Here is a 19947-nt window from a genome sequence, read left to right on the forward strand (position 1 = left end):
AACACCATCCCAACCGTGAAGCACGGGGGTGGCAGCATCATGTTGTGGGGTTGATTTGCTGCAGGAGGAACTGGTGCACTTCACAAAATAGATGGCATCATGAGGGAGGAAAATTATGTGGATATATTTGAGGGCAACATCTCAAGACATCAGTCAGGAAGTTAAAACTTGGTCGCAAATGGGTCTTCCAAATGAACAATGACCCCAAGCATACTTCCAAAGTTGTTGCAAAATGGCTTAAGGACAATAATTCACCTAACCTATTGTGGGAAGCTTGTGGAAGTTTCCCTGAAACGTTTGACCCAAGTTAAACAATTAAAAGGCAATGCCACCAAATACTAAGGTCTGGTAATGTGAATGTAAACTTCTGACCTACTGGGAATGTGATGAAATAAATAAAAGCTTAAATAAATAATTCTCTCTACTGTTATTCTGACGTTTCACATTCTTAAAATAAAGCGGTGATCCTAACTGACCTAAGACAAGGAATTCTTACTGGGTTAAATGTCAGGAATTGTGAAAAAAAATGGGTTCAATAGATGTATTTGGCTAAGGTGTATGTAAACTTCCGACTTCAAGTGTGGATTCCTTATATACGTGTAAAGCAATCCATAAGTTCTAGTATGGTAACATGAATAAGTATATTTCAAACTAGAACCATAACAGTCCCTCCTTTTTTAATGGTAATTCCTGTTCAACATTATATACGTACACTTTGAAATGACTTATAATGAACAGGAAAAACATGATTAATATTCTCTGTTGATTTATATGTTTTATACCGCTGAGACGTAAGGCCTCTGACCTATAATCACACTATGTGCACTCTTATTCACTCTCCTTTTACTAATAACGGATAATGAATTGTGTCAGGACTTGTGTAATACTGAGTTTAAGTGTATTTGGCTCAGGTGTATGTAAACTTCCTACTTCAACTGTACAATGCATCTCTGTGGCTAAGTAGGTGGTGTTATCGCCTGAGCCCAGGGTCTTTGGTATTCCTCCACACATTTCCTGGTCTTCTAATCAGTAGGGAGTGTACGTCCTTGCACCTTGCCTCAGTCTATTGTCAATTATCCGGACTCACACACAAAGAGTTATTTGAGAATGAGCGACCCATTCATACTCAAGTGAATATCATAATGCAAAACATAGAGAGAGGGAATATTACGATATAAAACAGTGAAGCTATAAGACAGTGTTATAGGGCAATAGTTCACAATCTGTGGTAATAGCTCTATTAAAGAGACAGACCCCCTATGTACTTCGCCTCCGGCCGTCAATACATTTTCACATACAGTAGATCACTCCATCTAACCCATAACACGTTAATCACTACTGCTAGGCCACTTATATACACTGCTCAAAAAAGGGAACACTTAAACAACACAATGTAACTCCAAGTCAATCAAACTTCTGTGAAATCAAACTGTCCACTTAGGAAGCAACACTGATTGACAATACATTTCACATGCTGTTGTGCAAATGGAATAGACAAAAGGTGGAAATTATAGGCAATTAGCAAGAACCCCCAATAAAGGAGTGATTCTGCAGGTGGTGACCACAGACCACTTCTCAGTTCCTATGCTTCCTGGCTGATGTTTTGGTCACTTTGAATGCTGCCGGTGCTTTCACTCTAGTGGTAGCATGAGACGGAGTCTACAACCCACATAAGTGGCTCAGGTAGTGCAGCTCATCCAGGATGGCACATTTACATTTACATTTACATTTAAGTCATTTAGCAGACGCTCTTATCCAGAGCGACTTACAAATTGGTGCATTCACCTTATGACATCCAGTGGAACAGCCACTTTACAACAGTGCATCTAAATCTTTTATGGGGGGGGGGATCAGAAGGATTACTTTATCCTATCCTAGGTATTCCTTAAAGAGGTGGGGTTTCAGGTGTCTCCGGAAGGTGGTGATTGACTCCGCTGTCCTGGCGTCGTGAGGGAATTTGTTCCGCCATTGGGGGGCCAGAGTAGCGAACAGTTTTGACTGGGCTGAACGGGAACTGTACTTCCTCAGTGGTAGGGAGGCGAGCAAGCCAGAGGTGGATGAACGCAGTGCCCTTGTTTGGGTGTAGGGCCTGATCAGAGCCTGGAGGTACTGAGGTGCCGTTCCCCTCACAGCTCCGTAGGCAAGCACCATGGTCTTGTAGCGGATGCGAGCTTCAACTGGAAGCCAGTGGAGAGAGCGGAGGAGCGGAGTGACGTGAGAGAACTTGGGAAGGTTGAACACCAGACGGGCTGCGGCGTTCTGGATGAGTTGTAGGGGTTTAATGGCACAGGCAGGGAGCCCAGCCAACAGCGAGTTGCAGTAATCCAGACGGGAGATGACAAGTGCCTGGATTAGGACCTGCGCCGCTTCCTGTGTGAGGCAGGGTCGTACTCTGCGGATGTTGTAGAGCATGAACCTACAGGAACGGGCCACCGCCTTGATGTTAGTTGAGAACGACAGGGTGTTGTCCAGGATCACGCCAAGGTTCTTAACGCTCTGGGAGGAGGACACAATGGAGTTGTCAACCGTGATGGCGAGAACATGGAACGGGCAGTCCTTCCCCGGGAGGAAGAGCAGCTCCATCTTGCCGAGGTTCAGCTTGAGGTGGTGATCCGTCATCCACACTGATATGTCTGCCAGACATGCAGAGATGCGATTCGCCACCTGGTCATCAGAAGGGGGAAAGGAGAAGATTAATTGTGTGTCGTCTGCATAGCAATGATAGGAGAGACCATGTGAGGTTATGACAGAGCCAAGTGACTTGGTGTATAGCGAGAATAGGAGAGGGCCTAGAACAGAGCCCTGGGGGACACCAGTGGTGAGAGCACATGGTGAGGAGACAGATTCTCGCCACGCCACCTGGTAGGAGCGACCTGTCAGGTAGGACGCAATCCAAGCGTGGGCCGCGCCGGAGATGCCCAACTCGGAGAGGGTGGAGAGGAGGATCTGATGGTTCACAGTGTCGAAGGCAGCCGATAGGTCTAGAAGGATGAGAGCAGAGGAGAGAGAGTTAGCTTTAGCAGTGCGGAGCGCCTCCGTGATACAGAGAAGAGCAGTCTCAGTTGAATGACTAGTCTTGAAACCTGACTGATTTGGATCAAGAAGGTCATTCTGAGAGAGATAGCAGGAGAGCTGGCCAAGGACGGCACGTTCAAGAGTTTTGGAGAGAAAAGAAAGAAGGGATACTGGTCTGTAGTTGTTGACATCGGAGGGATCGAGTGTAGGTTTTTTCAGAAGGGGTGCAACTCTCGCTCTCTTGAAGACGGAAGAGACGTAGCCAGCGGTCAGGGATGAGTTGATGAGCGAGGTGAGGTAAGGGAGAAGGTCTCCGGAAATGGTCTGGAGAAGAGAGGAGGGGATAGGGTCAAGCGGGCAGGTTGTTGGGCGGCCAGCCGTCACAAGACGCGAGATTTCATCTGGAGAGAGAGGAGAGAAAGAGGTCAGAGCACAGGGTAGGGCAGTGTGAGCAGAACCAGCAGTGTCGTTTGACTTAGCAAACGAGGATCGGATGTCGTCGACCTTCTTTTCAAAATGGTTGACGAAGTCATCTGCAGAGAGGGAGGAGGAGGGGGGGGGGGAGGAGGATTCAGGAGGGAGGAGAAGGTGGCAAAGAGCTTCCTAGGGTTAGAGGCAGATGCTTGGAATTTAGAGTGGTAGAAAGTGGCTTTAGCAGCAGAGACAGAAGAGGAAAATGTAGAGAGGAGGGAGTGAAAGGATGCCAGGTCCGCAGGGAGGCGAGTTTCCTCCATTTCCGCTCGGCTGCCCGGAGCCCTGTTCTGTGAGCTCGCAATGAGTCGTCGAGCCACGGAGCGGGAGGGGAGGACCGAGCCGGCCTGGAGGATAGGGGACATAGAGAGTCAAAGGATGCAGAAAGGGAGGAGAGGAGGGTTGAGGAGGCAGAATCAGGAGATAGGTTGGAGAAGGTTTGAGCAGAGGGGAGAGATGATAGGATGGAAGAGGAGAGAGTAGCGGGGGAGAGAGAGCGAAGGTTGGGACGGCGCGATACCATCCGAGTAGGGGCAGTGTGGGAAGTGTTGGATGAGAGCGAGAGGGAAAAGGATACAAGGTAGTGGTCGGAGACTTGGAGGGGAGTTGCAATGTGGTTAGTGGAAGAACAGCATCTAGTAAAGATGAGGTCAAGCGTATTGCCTGCCTTGTGAGTAGGGGGGAAGGTGAGAGGGTGAGGTCAAAAGAGGAGAGGAGTGGAAAGAAGGAGGCAGAGAGGAATGAGTCAAAGGTAGACGTGGGGAGGTTAAAGTCGCCCAGAACTGTGAGAGGTGAGCCGTCCTCAGGAAAGGAGCTTATCAAGGCATCAAGCTCATTGATGAACTCTCCGAGGGAACCTGGAGGGCGATAAATGATAAGGATGTTAAGCTTGAAAGGGCTGGTAACTGTGACAGCATGGAATTCAAAGGAGGCGATAGACAGATGGGTAAGGGGAGAAAGAGAGAATGACCACTTGGGAGAGATGAGGATCCCGGTGCCACCACCCCGCTGACCAGCTGCTCTCGGGGTGTGCGAGAACACGTGGGCGGACGAAGAGAGAGCAGTAGGAGTAGCAGTGTTATCTGTGGTGATCCATGTTTCCGTCAGTGCCAAGAAGTCGAGGGACTGGAGGGAGGCATAGGCTGAGATGAACTCTGCCTTGTTGGCCGCAGATCGGCAGTTCCAGAGGCTACCGGAGACCTGGAACTCCACGTGGGTCGTGCACGCTGGGACCACCAGATTAGGGTGGCCGCGGCCACGCGGTGTGAAGCGTTTGTATGGTCTGTGCAGAGAGGAGAGAACAGGGATAGACAGACACATAGTTGACAGGCTACAGAAGAGGCTACGCTAATGCAAAGGAGATTGGAATGACAAGTGGACTACACGTCTCGAATGTTCAGAAAGTTAAGCTTACGTAGCAAGAATCTTATTGACTGAAATGATTAAAATGATACAGTACTGCTGAAGTAGGCTAGCTGGCAGTGGCTGCGTTGGTGACTTTGTAGGCTAGCTGGCAGTGGCTGTGTTGTTGACACTACACTAATCAAGTCGTTCCGTTGAGTATAATAGTTTCTACAGTGCTGCTACAGTGCTGCTATTCGGTGGCTAGCTGGCTAGCTAGCAGTGTTAATTACGTTACGTTGCGTTAAAAGAACGACAATAGCTGGCTAGCTAACCTAGAAAATCGCTCTAGACTACACAATTATCTTTGATACAAAGACGGCTATGTAGCTAGCTATGTAGCTAGCTACGATCAAACAAATCAAACCGTTGTACTGTAATGAAATGAAATGAAAATGTGATACTACCTGTGGAGCGAAGCGGAATGCTGAGTTGTTGAGTGCGGAAGTTCTATTCGGTAGACGTTGGCTAGCTGTTGGCTAGCTAGCAGTGTTTCCTACGTTAAGGACGACAAATAGCTGGCTAGCTAACCTCGGTAAATTAAAATAATCACTCTAAAACTACACACTCTGAACTACCCAATTATCTTGGATACGAAGTGTTCTCATGCACATCAATGCGAGGTGTGGCAAGAAGGTTTGCTGTGTCTGTCAGCGTAGTGTCCAGAGCATGGAGGCGCTACCAGGAGGCAGGCCAGTACATCAGGAGATGTGGAGGAGGCCGTAGGAGGGCAACAACCCAGCAGCAGGACCGCTACCTCCGCCTTTGTGCAAGGAGGAGCACTGCCAGAGCCCTGCAAAATGACCTCCAGCAGGCCACAAATGTGCAGTCTGTTCTCATGCCAGTAGAATCACATGGGACCAGCCTGTTCTCATGCCAGTAGAATCACATGGGACCAGTCTGTTCTCATGGCAGTAGAATCACATGGGACCAGTCTGTTCTCATGCCAGTAGAATCACATGGGACCAGTCTGTTCTCATGGCAGTAGAATCACATGGGACCAGTCTGTTCTCATGGCAGTAGAATCACATGGGACTATCCTGTTCTCATGCCAGTAGAATCACATGGGACCAGTCTGTTCTCATGGCAGTAGAATCACATGGGACCAGTCTGTTCTCATGGCAGTAGAATCACATGGGACCAGCCTGTTCTTATGCCAGTAGAATCACATGGGACCAGTCTGTTCTCATGGCAGTAGAATCACATGGGACCAGTCTGTTCTCATGGCAGTAGAATCACATGGGACCAGTCTGTTCTCATGCCTGTAGAATCACATGGGACCAGTCTGTTATCATCCCTGTAGAATCACATGGGACCAGTCTGTTCTCATCCCTGTAGAATCACATGGGACCAGTCTGTTCTCATGGCAGTAGAATCACATGGGACCAGTCTGTTCTCATGCCAGTAGAATCACATGGGACCAGTCTGTTCTCATGCAAGTAGAATCACATGGGACCAGTCTGTTCTCATGGCAGTAGAATCACATGGGACAAGTCGGTTCTCATGGCAGTAGAATCATATGGGACCAGTCTGTTCTCATCCCTGTAGAATCATATGGGACCAGTCTGTTCTCATCCCTGTAGTATCACATGGGACCAGTCTGTTCTCATGGCAGTAGAATCACATGGGACCAGTCTGTTCTCATGGCAGTAGAATCACATGGGACCAGTCTGTTCTCATCCCTGTAGAATCACATTGGACCAGTCTGTTCTAATTGCAGTAGAATCACATGGGACCAGTCTGTTCTCATCCCTGTAGAATCATATGGTACCAGTCTGTTCTCATTGCAGTAGAATCACATGGGACCAGTCTGTTCTCATGGCAGTAGAATCACATGGGACCAGTTTTTTCTCATCCCTGTAGAATCATATGGTACCAGTCTGTTCTCATGGCAGTAGAATCACATGGGACCAGTCTGTTCTCATGGCAGTAGAATCACATGGGACCAGTCTGTTCTCATGGCAGTAGAATCACATGGTAACAGTCTGTTCTCATGGCAGAAGAATCACATCGGACCAGTCTGTTCTCATGCCAGTAGAATCACGTGGGACCAGTCTGTTCTCATGGCAGTAGAATCACATGGGACCAGTCTGTTCTCATCCCTGTAGAATCACATAAGACCAGTCTGTTCTCATGGCAGTAGAATCACATGGGACCAGTCTGTTCTCATCCCTGTAGAATCACATTCACTTCACATTCACTTCCTCGGACCAGTCTGTTCTCATGCCAGTAGAATCACGTGGGACCAGTCTGTTCTCATCCCTGTAGAATCACATGGGACCAGTCTGTTCTCATCCCTGTAGAATCACATGGGACCAGTCTGTTCTTATGGCAGTAGAATCACATGGGACCAGTCTGTTCTCATGCCAGTAGAATCACATGGGACCAGTCTGTTCTGATCCCTGTAGAATCACATGGGACCAGTCTGTTCTCATGGCAGTAGAATCACACGGGACCAGTCTGTTCTCATCCCTGTAGAATCACATGGGACCAGTCTGTTCTCATGGCAGTAGAATCACATGGGACCAGTCTGTTCTTATGCCAGTAGAATCACATGGGACCAGTCTGTTCTCATGGCAGTAGAATCACACGGGACCAGTCTGTTCTCATTCCTGTAGAATCACATGGGACCAGTCTGTTCTCATGCCAGTAGAATCACATGGGACCAGTCTGTTCTCATCCCTGTAGAATCACATGGGACCAGTCTGTTCTCATGGCAGTAGAATCACATGGGACCAGTCTGTTCTCATCCCTGTAGAATCACATTCACTTCACATTCACTTCCTCGGACCAGTCTGTTCTCATGCCAGTAGAATCACGTGGGACCAGTCTGTTCTCATCCCTGTAGAATCACATGGGACCAGTCTGTTCTCATCCCTGTAGAATCACATGGGACCAGTCTGTTCTTATGCCAGTAGAATCATATGGGACCAGTCTGTTCTTATGGCAGTAGAATCACATGGGACCAGTCTGTTCTCATGCCAGTAGAATCACATGGGACCAGTCTGTTCTGATCCCTGTAGAATCACATGGGACCAGTCTGTTCTCATGGCAGTAGAATCACACGGGACCAGTCTGTTCTCATCCCTGTAGAATCACATGGGACCAGTCTGTTCTCATGGCAGTAGAATCACATGGGACCAGTCTGTTCTTATGCCAGTAGAATCACACGGGACCAGTCTGTTCTCATGGCAGTAGAATCACACGGGACCAGTCTGTTCTCATTCCTGTAGAATCACATGGGACCAGTCTGTTCTCATGGCAGTAGAATCACATGGGACCAGTCTGTTCTAATTGCTGTAGAATCACATGGGACCAGTTTTTTCTCATCCCTGTAGAATCACATGGTACCAGTCTGTTCTCATGGCAGAAGAATCACATCGGACCAGTCTGTTCTCATGCCAGTAGAATCACGTGGGACCAGTCTGTTCTCATGGCAGTAGAATCACATGGGACCAGTCTGTTCTCATCCCTGTAGAATCACATGGGACCAGTCTGTTCTCATGCCAGTAGAATCATATGGGACCAGTCTGTTCTTATGGCAGTAGAATCACATGGGACCAGTCTGTTCTCATCCCTGTAGAATCACATGGAACCAGTCTGTTCTCATGGCAGTAGAATCACATGGGACCAGTCTGTTCTCATCCCTGTAGAATCACATTCACTTCACATTCACTTCCTCGGACCAGTCTGTTCTCATGGCAGTAGATTCACGTGGGACCAGTCTGTTCTCATCCCTGTAGAATCACATGGGACAAGTCTGTTCTTATGCCAGTAGAATCATATGGGACCAGTATGTTCTTATGGCAGTAGAATCACATGGGACCAGTCTGTTCTCATCCCTGTAGAATCACGTGGGACCAGTCTGTTCTCATCCCTGTAGATTCACATGGGACCAGTCTGTTCTTATGCCAGTAGAATCATATGGGACCAGTCTGTTCTTATGGCAGTAGAATCACATGGGACCAGTCTGTTCTCATGCCAGTAGAATCACATGGGACCAGTCTGTTCTCATCCCTGTAGAATCACATGGGACCAGTTTGTTCTCATGGCAGTAGAATTACACGGGACCAGTCTGTTCTCATCCCTGTAGAATCACATTCACTTCCTGTTGAATTTGCAGACGTGTCTGCTGTGCGTTTTGTTGCTGTGCGTTTTGCTGCCAACTTTACTTTGCTAGCTGACAACTTTACGTTTTGTTTTTGTTTTTGTTTTTCATTACTGTTTATATTTTTAGTTTTTCCATCGCAACTTTATTTTCCCTCATTCAACTTTTTCACTCCGGACGCTTTATCTGGACATGGTTCGTCAGCACCTTCAACAGCCGAAGCTAAGTAGTAACATTAGCATGATGTCTTCTAATTGCAGTCGCTGTGCTCATAATATACAGGAGAATGATCGCCTTACGGCGAGAATAGCTGTGCTGCAAGCCCAGCTTCAGACGCAATCGTTAGGCAAGGGTAATTTCAGTGTAGGAAAGGAAGAAACAGCGTCTGTGCCACCAGTAAGTACAGATAGTAACGTTAGTATAAACCCCCCCGCACAGTCCCCGCAGCCGGACAACTTTCTCATGGCTTCTGGAGGGAAATGCTGTAGGAATGCTCAACTGGTGTCGCTCATTCAGCCAACAGAAACTTTCAACCGGTTTTCCCCATTATGTAGCGAGTCGGAGTCTGAGGCTGAGTCTTCTCTTGTCTCTACTCCTCCCGCCATTATGGGGTCTGAGACGCCGAAGGCTCCAACCATTAGCTCTGACAAATTGAAAACCCTAGTCATTGGCGACTCCATTACCCGCAGTATTAGACTTAAAACGAATCACCCAGCGATCATACACTGTTTACCAGGGGGCAGGGCTACCGACGTTAAGGCTAATCTAAAGATGGTGCTGGCTAAAGCTAAATCTGGCGAGTGTAGAGAGTATAGAGATATTGTTATCCACGGCGGCACCAACGATGTTAGGATGAAACAGTCAGAGGTCACCAAGTGCAACATAGCTTCAGCGTGTAAATCAGCTAGAAAGATGTGTCGGCATCGAGTAATTGTCTCTGGCCCCCTCCCAGTTAGGGGGAGTGACGAGCTCTACAGCAGAGTCTCAGCACTCAATCACTGGTTGAAAACTGTTTTCTGCCCCTCCCAAAAGATAGAATTTGTAGATAATTGGCCCTCTTTCTTGGACTCACCCACAAACAGGACCAAGCCTGACCTGTTGAGGAGTGACGGACTCCATCCTAGCTGGAGGGGTGCTCTCATCTTATCTACCAACATAGATAGGGCTCTAACTCCTTTAGCCCCACAATGAAATAGGGTGCAGGCCAGGCAGCAGGCTGTTAGCCAACCTGCCAGCTTAGTGGAGTCTGCCAATAGCACAGTCAGTGTAGTCAGCTCAGCCATACCCATACCCATTGAGACTGTGTCTGTGCCTCGACCTAGGTTGGGCAAAACTAAAGATGGCGGTGTTCGCCTTAGCAATCTTATTAGGATAAAGACCTCCTCCATTCCTGCCATTATTGAAAGAGATCATGATACCTGACATCTCAAAATAGGGTTACTTAATGTTAGATCCCTCACTTCAAAGGCAGTCATAGTCAATGAACTAATCACTGATCATAATCTTGATGTGATTGGCCTGACTGAAACATGGCTTAAGCCTGATGAATTTACTGTGTTAAATGAGGCCTCACCTCCTGGTTACACTAGTGACCATATCCCCCGTGCATCCCGCAAAGGAGGAGGTGTTGCTAACATTTATGATAGCAAATTTCAATTTACAAAAAAAAAAATACGTTTTCGTCTTTTGAGCTTCTAGTCATGAAATCTATGCAGCCTACTCAATCACTTTTTATAGCTACTGTTTACAGGCCTCCTGGGCCATATACAGCGTTCCTCTCTGAGTTCCATGAATTCCTATCAGATCTTATAGTCGTAGCAGATCATATTCAAATTTTTGGTGATTTTAATATTCATATGGAGAAGTCCACAGACCCACTCCAAAAGTCTTTCGGCGCCATCATCGACTCAGTGGGTTTTGTCCAACATGTCTCTGGACCTACTCACTGCCACAGTCATACTCTGGACCTAGTTTTGTCCCATGGAATAAATGTTGTAGATCTTAATGTTTTCCCACATAATCCTGGACTATCGGACCACCATTATATTACGTTTGCAATCGCAACAAATAATCTGCTCAGACCCCAACCAAGGAGCATCAAAAGTCGTGCTGTAAATTCTCAGACAACATAAAAATTCCTTGATGCCCTTCCAGACTCCTTCTGCCTACCCAAGGGCATCGGAGGACAAAAATCAGTTAACCACTTAACTGAGGAACTCAATTTAACCTTGCGCAATACCCTAGATGCAGTTGCACCCCTAAAAACGAAAAACATTTGTCATAAGAAACTAGCTCCCTGGTATACAGAAAATACCCGAGCTTTGAAGCAAGCTTCCAGGAAATTGGAACGGAAATGGCGCCACACCAAACTGGAAGTCTTCCGACTAGCTTGGAAAGACAGTACCGTGCAGTATCGAAGAGCCCTCACTGCTGCTCGATCATCCTACTTTTCCAACTTAATCGAGGAAAATAAGAACAATCCAAAATTTATTTTTGATACTGTTGCAAAGCTAACTAAAAAGCAGCATTCCCCATTCCCCTTTCACTTCAGCAGTAATAAATTCATGAACTTCTTTGAGGAAAAGATCTTGACCATTAGAAAGCAAATTACGGACTCCTCTTTGAATCTGCGTATTCCTCCAGGGCTTAGCTGTCCTGGATCTGCACAGCTCTGCCAAGGCCTGGGATCGGGAGAGACACTTAAGTGTTTTAGTACTATATCTCTTGACACAATGATGAAAATAATCATGGCCTCTAAACCTTCAAGCTGCATACTGGATCCTATTCCTACTAAACTGCTGAAAGAGCTGCTTCCTGTGCTTGGCCCTCCTATGTTGAACATAATAAACAGCTCTCTATCCACCGGATGTGTACCAAACTCACTAAAAGTGGCAGTGATAAAGCCTCTCTTGAAAAAGCCAAACCTTGACCCGGAAAATATAAAAAACTATCGGCCTATATCGAATCTTCCATTCCTCTCAACATTTTTGGAAAAAGCTGTTGCGCAGCAACTCACTGCCTTTCTGAAGAGAAACAATGTATACGAAATGCTTCAGTCTGGTTTTAGACCCCATCATAGCACTGAGACTGCACTTGTGAAGGTGGTAAATGACCTTTTTATGGCGTCAGACCGAGGCTCTGCATCTGTCCTCGTGCTACTAGACCTTAGTGCTGCCTTTGATACCATCGATCACCACATTCTTTTGGAGAGACTGGAAACCCAAATTGGTCTACACGGACCAGTTCTGGCCTGGTTTAGATCTTACCTGTCGGAAAGATATCAGCTTGTCTCTGTGAATGGTTTGTCCTCTGACAAATCAACTGTGCATTTCGGTGTTCCTCAAGGTTCCGTTTTAGGACCACTATTGTTTTCACTATATATTTTACCTCTTGGGGATGTTATTCGAAAACATAATGTTAACTTTCACTGCTATGCGGATGACACACAGCTGTACATTTCAATGAAACATGGTGAAGCCCCAAAATTGCCCTCGCTAGAAGCCTGTGTTTCAGACATAAGGAAGTGGATGGCTGAAAACGTTCTACTTTTAAACTCGGACAAAACAGAGATGCTTGTTCTAGGTCCCAAGAAACCAAGAGATCTTATGTTAAATCTGACAATTCATCTTGATGGTTGTAAAGTCGTCTCAAATAAAACTGTGAAGGACCTCGGCGTTACTCTTGACCCTGATCTCTCTTTTGACGAACATATCAAGACTGTTTCAAGGACAGTTTTTTTCCATCTACGTAACATTGCAAAAATCAGAAATTTTCTGTCCAAAAATGATGCAGAAAAATGTATCCATGCATTTGTTACTTCTAGGTTAGACTACTGCAATGCTCTACTTTCCGGCTACCCGGATAAAGCACTAAATAAACTTCAGTTAGTGCTTAATACGGCTGCTAGAATCCTGACTAGAACCAAGAAATTTGATCATATTACTCCAGTGCTAGCTTCCCTACACTGGCTTCCTGTTAAGGCAATTGCTGATTTCAAGGTTTTACTGTTAACCTATAAAGCGTTACATGGGCTTGCTCCTACCTATCTTTCCGAGTTGGTCCTGCCGTACATACCAATACGTACGCTACGGTCACAAGACGCAGGCGTCCTAATTGTTCCTAGCATTTCTAAGCAAACAGCGGGAGGCAGGGCTTTCTCCTATAGATCTCCATTTTTATGGAACAGTCTGCCTACCCATGTGAGAGACGCAGACTCGGTCTCAACCTTTAAGTCTTTACTGAAGACATCTCTTCAGTAGGTCATATGATTGAGTGTAGTCTGGCCCAGGAGTGTGAAGGTGAACAGAAAGGCTCTGGAGCAACGAACCGCCCTTGCTGTCTCTGCCTGGCCGGTTCCCCTCTCTCCACTGGGATTCTCTGCCTCTAACCCTGTTACAGGGGCTCAGTCACTGGCTTACTGGTGCTCTTTCATGCCGTCCCTGGGAAGGGTGCGTCACTTGAGTGGGTTGAGTTACTGACGTGATCTTCCTGTCTGGGTTGGCGCCCCCCCTTGGTTTGTGCTGTGGTGGAGATCTTTGTTGGCTATACTCGGCCTTGTCTCAGGATTATAAGTTGGTGGTTGAAGACATCCCTCCAGTGGTGCGGGGGCTGTGCTTTGGCAAAGTGGGTGGGGTTATATCCTTCCTATTTGGCCCTGTCCGGGGGTATCTTCGGATGGGGCCACAGTGTCTCCTGACCGCTCCTGTCTCAGCCTCCAGTATTTATGCTGCAGTAGTTTGTGTCGGGGGGCTAGGGTCAGTTGGTTATACCTAGAGTACTTCTACTGTCTTATCCAGTGTCCTGTGTGAATTTAAGTATGCTTTCTCTAATTCTCTCGTTCTCTCTTTCTTTCTCTCTCTGAGAACCTGAGCCCTAGGACCATACGTCAGGACTACCGGGCATGACGACTCCCTGCTGTCCCCAGTCCGCCTGGCCTTGCTGCTATTCCAGTTTCAACGGTTCTGCCTGCGGTTACGGAACCCCTACCTGTCCCAGACCTGCTGTTTTCAACTCTTAATGATCGGCTATGAAAAGCCAACAGATTTATTCCTGATTATTATTTGACCATGCTTGTCATTTATGAACATTTTGAAAATCTTGGCTCTCTCTAATTTTCTCCTTCTCTCTTTCTTTCTCTCGGAGGACCTGAGCCCTGGGACCATACGTCGGGACTGCCGGGCGTGGTGGCTCCTTGCTGTCCCCAGTCCGCCTGGCCTTGCTGCTGTTCCGGTTTCAGCTGTTCTGCCTGCGGTTATGGAACCGCCACCTGTCCCAGACTTGTTGTTTTTCAACTCTTAATGATCGGCTATGAAAAGCCAACTGAAAATTATCCATGATTATTATTTGACCATGCTTGTCACTTATGAACATTTTTGAACATCTTGTCATAGTTCTGTTATAATCACCACCCGGCACAGCCAGAAGAGGACTGGCCATCCCTCATAGCCTGGTTCCTCTCTAGGTTTCTTCCTAGGTTTTGGCCTTTCTAGGGAGTTTTTCCTAGCCACCGTGCTTCTTCACCTGCATTCTAGCTGTTTGGGGTTTTAGGCTGGGTCTCTGTACAGCACTTCGAGATATCAGCTGATGTACGAAGTGCTATATAAAATAAACTTGATTGATTGATTGACCAGTCTGTTCTCATCCCTGTAGAATCACATGGGACCAGTCTGTTCTCATCCCTGTAGAATCACATGGGACCAGTCTGTTCTCATCCCTGTAGAATCATATGGGACCAGTCTGTTCTCATCCCTGTAGAATCACATGGGACCAGTCTGTTCTCATCCCTGTAGAATCACATGGGACCAGTCTGTTCCCTTGGCAGTAGAATCACATGGGACCAGTCTGTTCTCATCCCTGTAGAATCACATGGGATCAGCTATAGCTAAAGTATAGAGGGATCGTAGGAGTAGATTTCTGAAAGAGAAGTTTGATTTTGAGGATGAGCTGAATGTCAAGTCTCATTTCTCACTCGGATTCTGAGATGTTCAGTTATGCTGAGTTGGAAAGTGTTTAAATGTTGGAATCACTTAACTTTACAGCCCCTTCTCAGGCAATCTAAATCATGCTCACCTCTCTGTCTCTCTCTCCTTTGCCCTTCCCTCCTTCTCCATCTGTCTCTCTCTCCTTCGCCCTTCCCTCTTTCTCCCCTGTGTCTCTGTCCTTCGCCCTTCCATCTTTCTCCCTCTGTCTCACTCTCTCCTTCGCCCTTCCCTCCTTCTCCATCTGTCTCTCTCTCCTTCGCCCTTCCCCCCTTCTCCATCTGTCTCTCTCTCCTTCGCCCTTCCCTCTTTCTCCCCTGTCTCTCTCTCCTTCGCCCTTCCCTCCTTCTCCCTCTGTCTCTCTCTCCTTCGCCCTTCCCTCCTTCTCCCTCTGTCTCACTCTCTCCTTCGACCCTTCCCTCCTTCTCCCTATGTCTCTCTGTCCTTCGCCCTTCCCTCCTTCTTCCTCTGTCTCTCTCTCCTTCGCCCTTCCCTCCTTCTCCCTCTGTCTCTCTGTCCTTCGCCCTTCCCTCCTTCTCCCTCTGTCTCTCTCTCCTTTGCCTTCCCCCCTTCTCCCTATGTCTCTCTGTCAGTGAGCGTAGATGAGTTAGAACAGCAGTGGAGGAATCACTTCCATCGTTGGATGTCGTACATGTTGGAGTGGAAGAATTACTACTCTGACCACAGCATGAGCAGCCCAGAGGGTCAGAAGCAGCAGGACTGTGACCAGAGGCCCTTGGAGCCCTAGACATTTGACTGGACACCTCAACCCATCTAGACTAACTTAAAAATTATACTTTGCTTTTCAACGAGACAATACATTGTGTCGGTAAAGAAAAGTTCACAACAATCTTTTGTTTCTGAATGTAATGCCAGGCCTTTTCACTGATCACTGCTCTATCTGATTGAACTGCTATATCTGTTTGTTCTTGTCCTTTCAATTGGACCTGTGTCTTGCTTTGTGTATCTGACGATGTTATGTTTCTGTGTGTTTGGTGGGGTAAAGTAATGGGTGACATGATTCTGTGTGTTTGGTTTGGGTAAAGTAATGGGTGACATGATTCTGTGTGTTTGGTTTGGGTAAAGTAATGGGTGACATGATTCTGTGTGTTTGGTTTGGGTAAAGAAATGGGTGACATGATTCTGTGTGTTTGGTTTGGGTAAAGTAATGGGTGACATGATTCTGTGTGTTTGGTTTGGGTAAAGTAATGGGTGACATGATTCTGTGTGTTTGGTTTGGGTAAATGTCACAGTTGCGTGTATAAGTGGCAGGGAAGTCAGGCGCAGGAGAGTCAAATAGAGTGTAGAATGGAGTTTTTTAATTATAGTCCCAGTAACCTGCTCCATAACACTCATAGGAAAACATAAAACAAATATGGGTACGATGACCCGTCGCACACCTATACACATAAACACAACACTTGACAAAGAACAATCTCTGACAAACACATGAAGGGAAACAGAGGGTTAAATACACAACAGGTAATGAATGGGATTGACAACAGGTGTGTGGGAAGACAAGACAAAACCAATGGAAAATGAAAAATGGATCGATGATGGCTAGAAGGCCGGTGAAGTCGACCGCCGAAAACCGCCCGGACAAGGAGAGGCAACGACTTCGGTAGAAGTCGTGACATTACCCCCCCCCTGACGCGCGGCTCCAGCAGCGCGTCGACACCGACCTCGGGGACGACCCGGAGGGCGAGGTGCAGGGCGATCCGGATGGAGGCGGTGGAATTCTTTTAACATAGAAGGATCTAAAACGTCCTCCACCGGAACCCAGCTTCTCTCCTCCGGCCCGTACCCCTCCCAGTCCACGAGGTACTGAAGGCCCCTCGCCCGACGTCTCGAATCCAAAATGGATCGAACAGAGTACGCCGGGACCCCCTCGATGTCTAGAGGAGGCGGAGGAACTTCACGCACTTCAGCCTTCTGGAGCGGGCCAGCCACCACCGGCCTGAGGAGAGACACATGGAACGAGGGGTTAATACAGTAATTAGTGGGCAGTTGTAACCTATAACATACCTCGTTCACTCTCCGCAGGACTTTAAACGGCCCCACAAACCGCGGACCCAGCTTCCGGCAGAGCAGGCGGAGGGGCAGGTTTCGGGTCGAGAGCCAGACCCTGTCCCCTGGTGCGAACACCGGGGCCTCACTGCGGCGACGGTCTGCGCCAATTTTCTGGCGCCTTATGGCACGCTGAAGGTGGACGTGGGCTGCCTCCCAGGTTTCCTCAGCGTGCCGAAACCAATTGTCCACCGCAGGAGCCTCGGTCTGACTCTGATGCCAAGGAGCCAGAACCGGCTGATACCCTAATACACATTGAAAAGGAGTAAGGTTAGTGGAGGAGTGACGTAGCGAGTTCTGGGCCATCTCTGCCCAGGGCACGAACTTCGCCCACTCCCCCGGCCGGTCCTGGCAATAGGACCGCAGAAACCTGCCCACATCCTGGTTAACTCTCTCCACCTGCCCATTACTCTCGGGGTGAAAACCTGAGGTAAGACTAACCGAGATCCCCAGACGTTCCATGAACGCCTTCCAGATCCTTGATGTGAACTGGGGACCCCGATCAGACACTATATCCTCAGGCACCCCATAGTGCCGGAAAACGTGTGTAAACAGGGCCTCTGCAGTTTGTAAGGCCGTAGGGAGACCGGGCAAAGGGAGGAGACGACAGGACTTCGAAAACCGATCCACAACGACCAAGATCGTGGTGTAACCCTGTGAAGTTGGAAGATCAGTCAAAAAATCCACCGACAGGTGCGACCACGGCCGTTGAGGAACAGGTAAAGGTTGAAGCTTACCTCTAGGCAGGTGTCTAGGAGCCTTGCACTGGGCGCACACCGAGCAGGAGGAAACATAAATCCTCACGTCCTTAGCTAAAGTGGGCCACCAGTACCTCCCATCAAGACAGCGCATCGTCCGACCTATCCCAGGATGACCAGAGGAGGGTGACGTGTGAGCCCAATAGATCAATCGGTCGCGGACAGCAGACGGAACGTACAAACGACCAGCTGGACACTCAGGAGGAGAGGGCTCTGCACGTGACGCCCGCTCAATGTCCGCGTCCAGCTCCCACACTACTGGCGCCACCAAACACGAAGCTGGGAGTATGGGAGTGGGATCCATGGACCGCTCCTCTGTGTCATACAGCCGAGACAATGCGTCTGCCTTGACGTTCTGGGAGCCTGGTCTGTAAGTAAGAGTAAACACAAAACGAGTGAAAAACATGGCCCACCTTGCCTGGCGAGGATTCATTCTCTTCGCCTGCCGGATGTACTCCAGATTGCGGTGGTCAGTCCAGATGAGAAAAGGGTGTTTAGCCCCCTCAAGCCAGTACCTCCACACCTTCAAGGCTTCTACGACAGCTAACAGCTCTCGGTCCCCCACATCATAGTTTCGCTCCGCCGGGCTGAGCTTCTTCGAAAAGAAAGCACAGGGGCGAAGCTTCAGTGGCACACCCGAACACTGAGAGAGCACTGCTCCTATCCCAGCTTCGGATGCGTCCACCTCTACCATGAATGGCAAAGAGGGATCCGGATGAGCCAACACAGGCGCCGAGGTAAACAGAGTCTTCAGGTGTCCAAAAGCCCTGTTCGCCTCAGCCGACCACTGCAAGCGCACCGGGCCCCCCTTTAGCAGTGAGGTAATGGGAGCCGCAACCTGACCAAAACCCCGGATAAATCTCCGGTAGTAATTGGCAAACCCCAAAAAGCGCTGCACCTCCTTTACCGTGGTTGGAGTCGGCCAATTACGCACGGCTGTAATGCGGTCGCTCTCCATTTCCACTCCTGAAGTGGAAATCCGATGCCCTAGGAAGGAGATGGATTGTTGGAAGAACAAGCATTTCTCAGCCTTAACATATAGATCATGCTCCAACAGGCGACCAAGCACCCTGCGCACCAGGGACACATGCTCGGCACGTGTAGCGGAGTATATCAGAATATCATCTATATACACCACTACACCCTGCCCGTGCAGGTCCCTGAAGATCTCATCTACAAATGATTGGAAGACTGATGGAGCATTCATCAACCCATATGTTATGACCAGGTACTCATAATGACCTGAGGTGGTGCTAAATGCCGTCTTCCACTCATCACCCTTCCGAATGCGCACCAGATTATACGCACTCCTGAGATCCAATTTTGTGAAGAAGCGTGCCCCGCGCATTGACTCCATAACTGTATTTATCAGAGGTAGCGGGTAACTATATTTCACCGTGATTTTATTGAGACCTCGATAATCAATGCACGGGCGTAAACCACCATCCTTCTTCTTCACAAAAAAGAAACTCGAAGAGGCGGGTGAAATGGATGGCTGAATGAACCCCTGACGCAGGGATTCAGAGATATATGTATCCATAGCCACCGTCTCCGCTTGCGACAGGGGATACACGTGACTCCTGGGATATGCAGCGTCTACCAGGAGATCTATCGCACAATCCCCCTGTCGATGGGGTGGTAATTGAGTCGCCTTCTTTTTACAGAAGGCGAGAGCCAAATCGGCATATTCTGGAGGAATGTGCACGGTGGAGACCTGGTCTGGACTTTCCACCGTAGTAGCACCAACGGAAACCCCTAAACACCTACCTGAGCACTCTCGCGACCACCCCGTGAGAGCCCTCTGTGGCCAAGAAACAGTGGGGTTATGACACGCTAACCAGGGTAGACCTAGCACCACAGAATACGCAGGGGAATCAATAAGACAAAGACTAATCTTCTCCTTGTGACCCTCCTGCGTTATCATATTCAACGGTGCTGTGACCTCCCTGATAAAACCTGACCCTAATGGTCGACTATCTAAGGCATGAATAGGGACAGGCATATCCACAGACACAATAGGGAGCCCTAAACTATGAGCTAAATTTTTATTAATGAAATTTCCAGCCGCGCCTGAATCTACTAGCGCCTTATACTGGGACTGCAGGGAAAAATCCGGAAAAGTGACAGAGACAAACATAAGTGCAACAGA

General features: G+C 48.2%; 1 protein-coding gene across 1 annotated transcript in view; it reads left to right on the top strand.

Annotated features, from left to right (window-relative positions):
• LOC129831694 (cholinesterase-like) overlaps positions 1-16108 on the top strand; it is a 58519-nt gene extending 42411 nt beyond the window's left edge. Inside the window, exon 9 of the mRNA XM_055895064.1 lies at positions 15567-16108. Within this exon, the coding sequence (XP_055751039.1) occupies positions 15567-15721 (155 nt within the window). The 3' untranslated portion in view covers positions 15722-16108. The remainder of the gene's footprint in view (positions 1-15566) is intronic.
• Positions 16109-19947: the final 3839 nt, after the last annotated feature.

Source organism: Salvelinus fontinalis, chromosome 33, assembly GCF_029448725.1.
Source record: "Salvelinus fontinalis isolate EN_2023a chromosome 33, ASM2944872v1, whole genome shotgun sequence".
NCBI classification, from domain to species: domain Eukaryota; kingdom Metazoa; phylum Chordata; class Actinopteri; order Salmoniformes; family Salmonidae; genus Salvelinus; species Salvelinus fontinalis.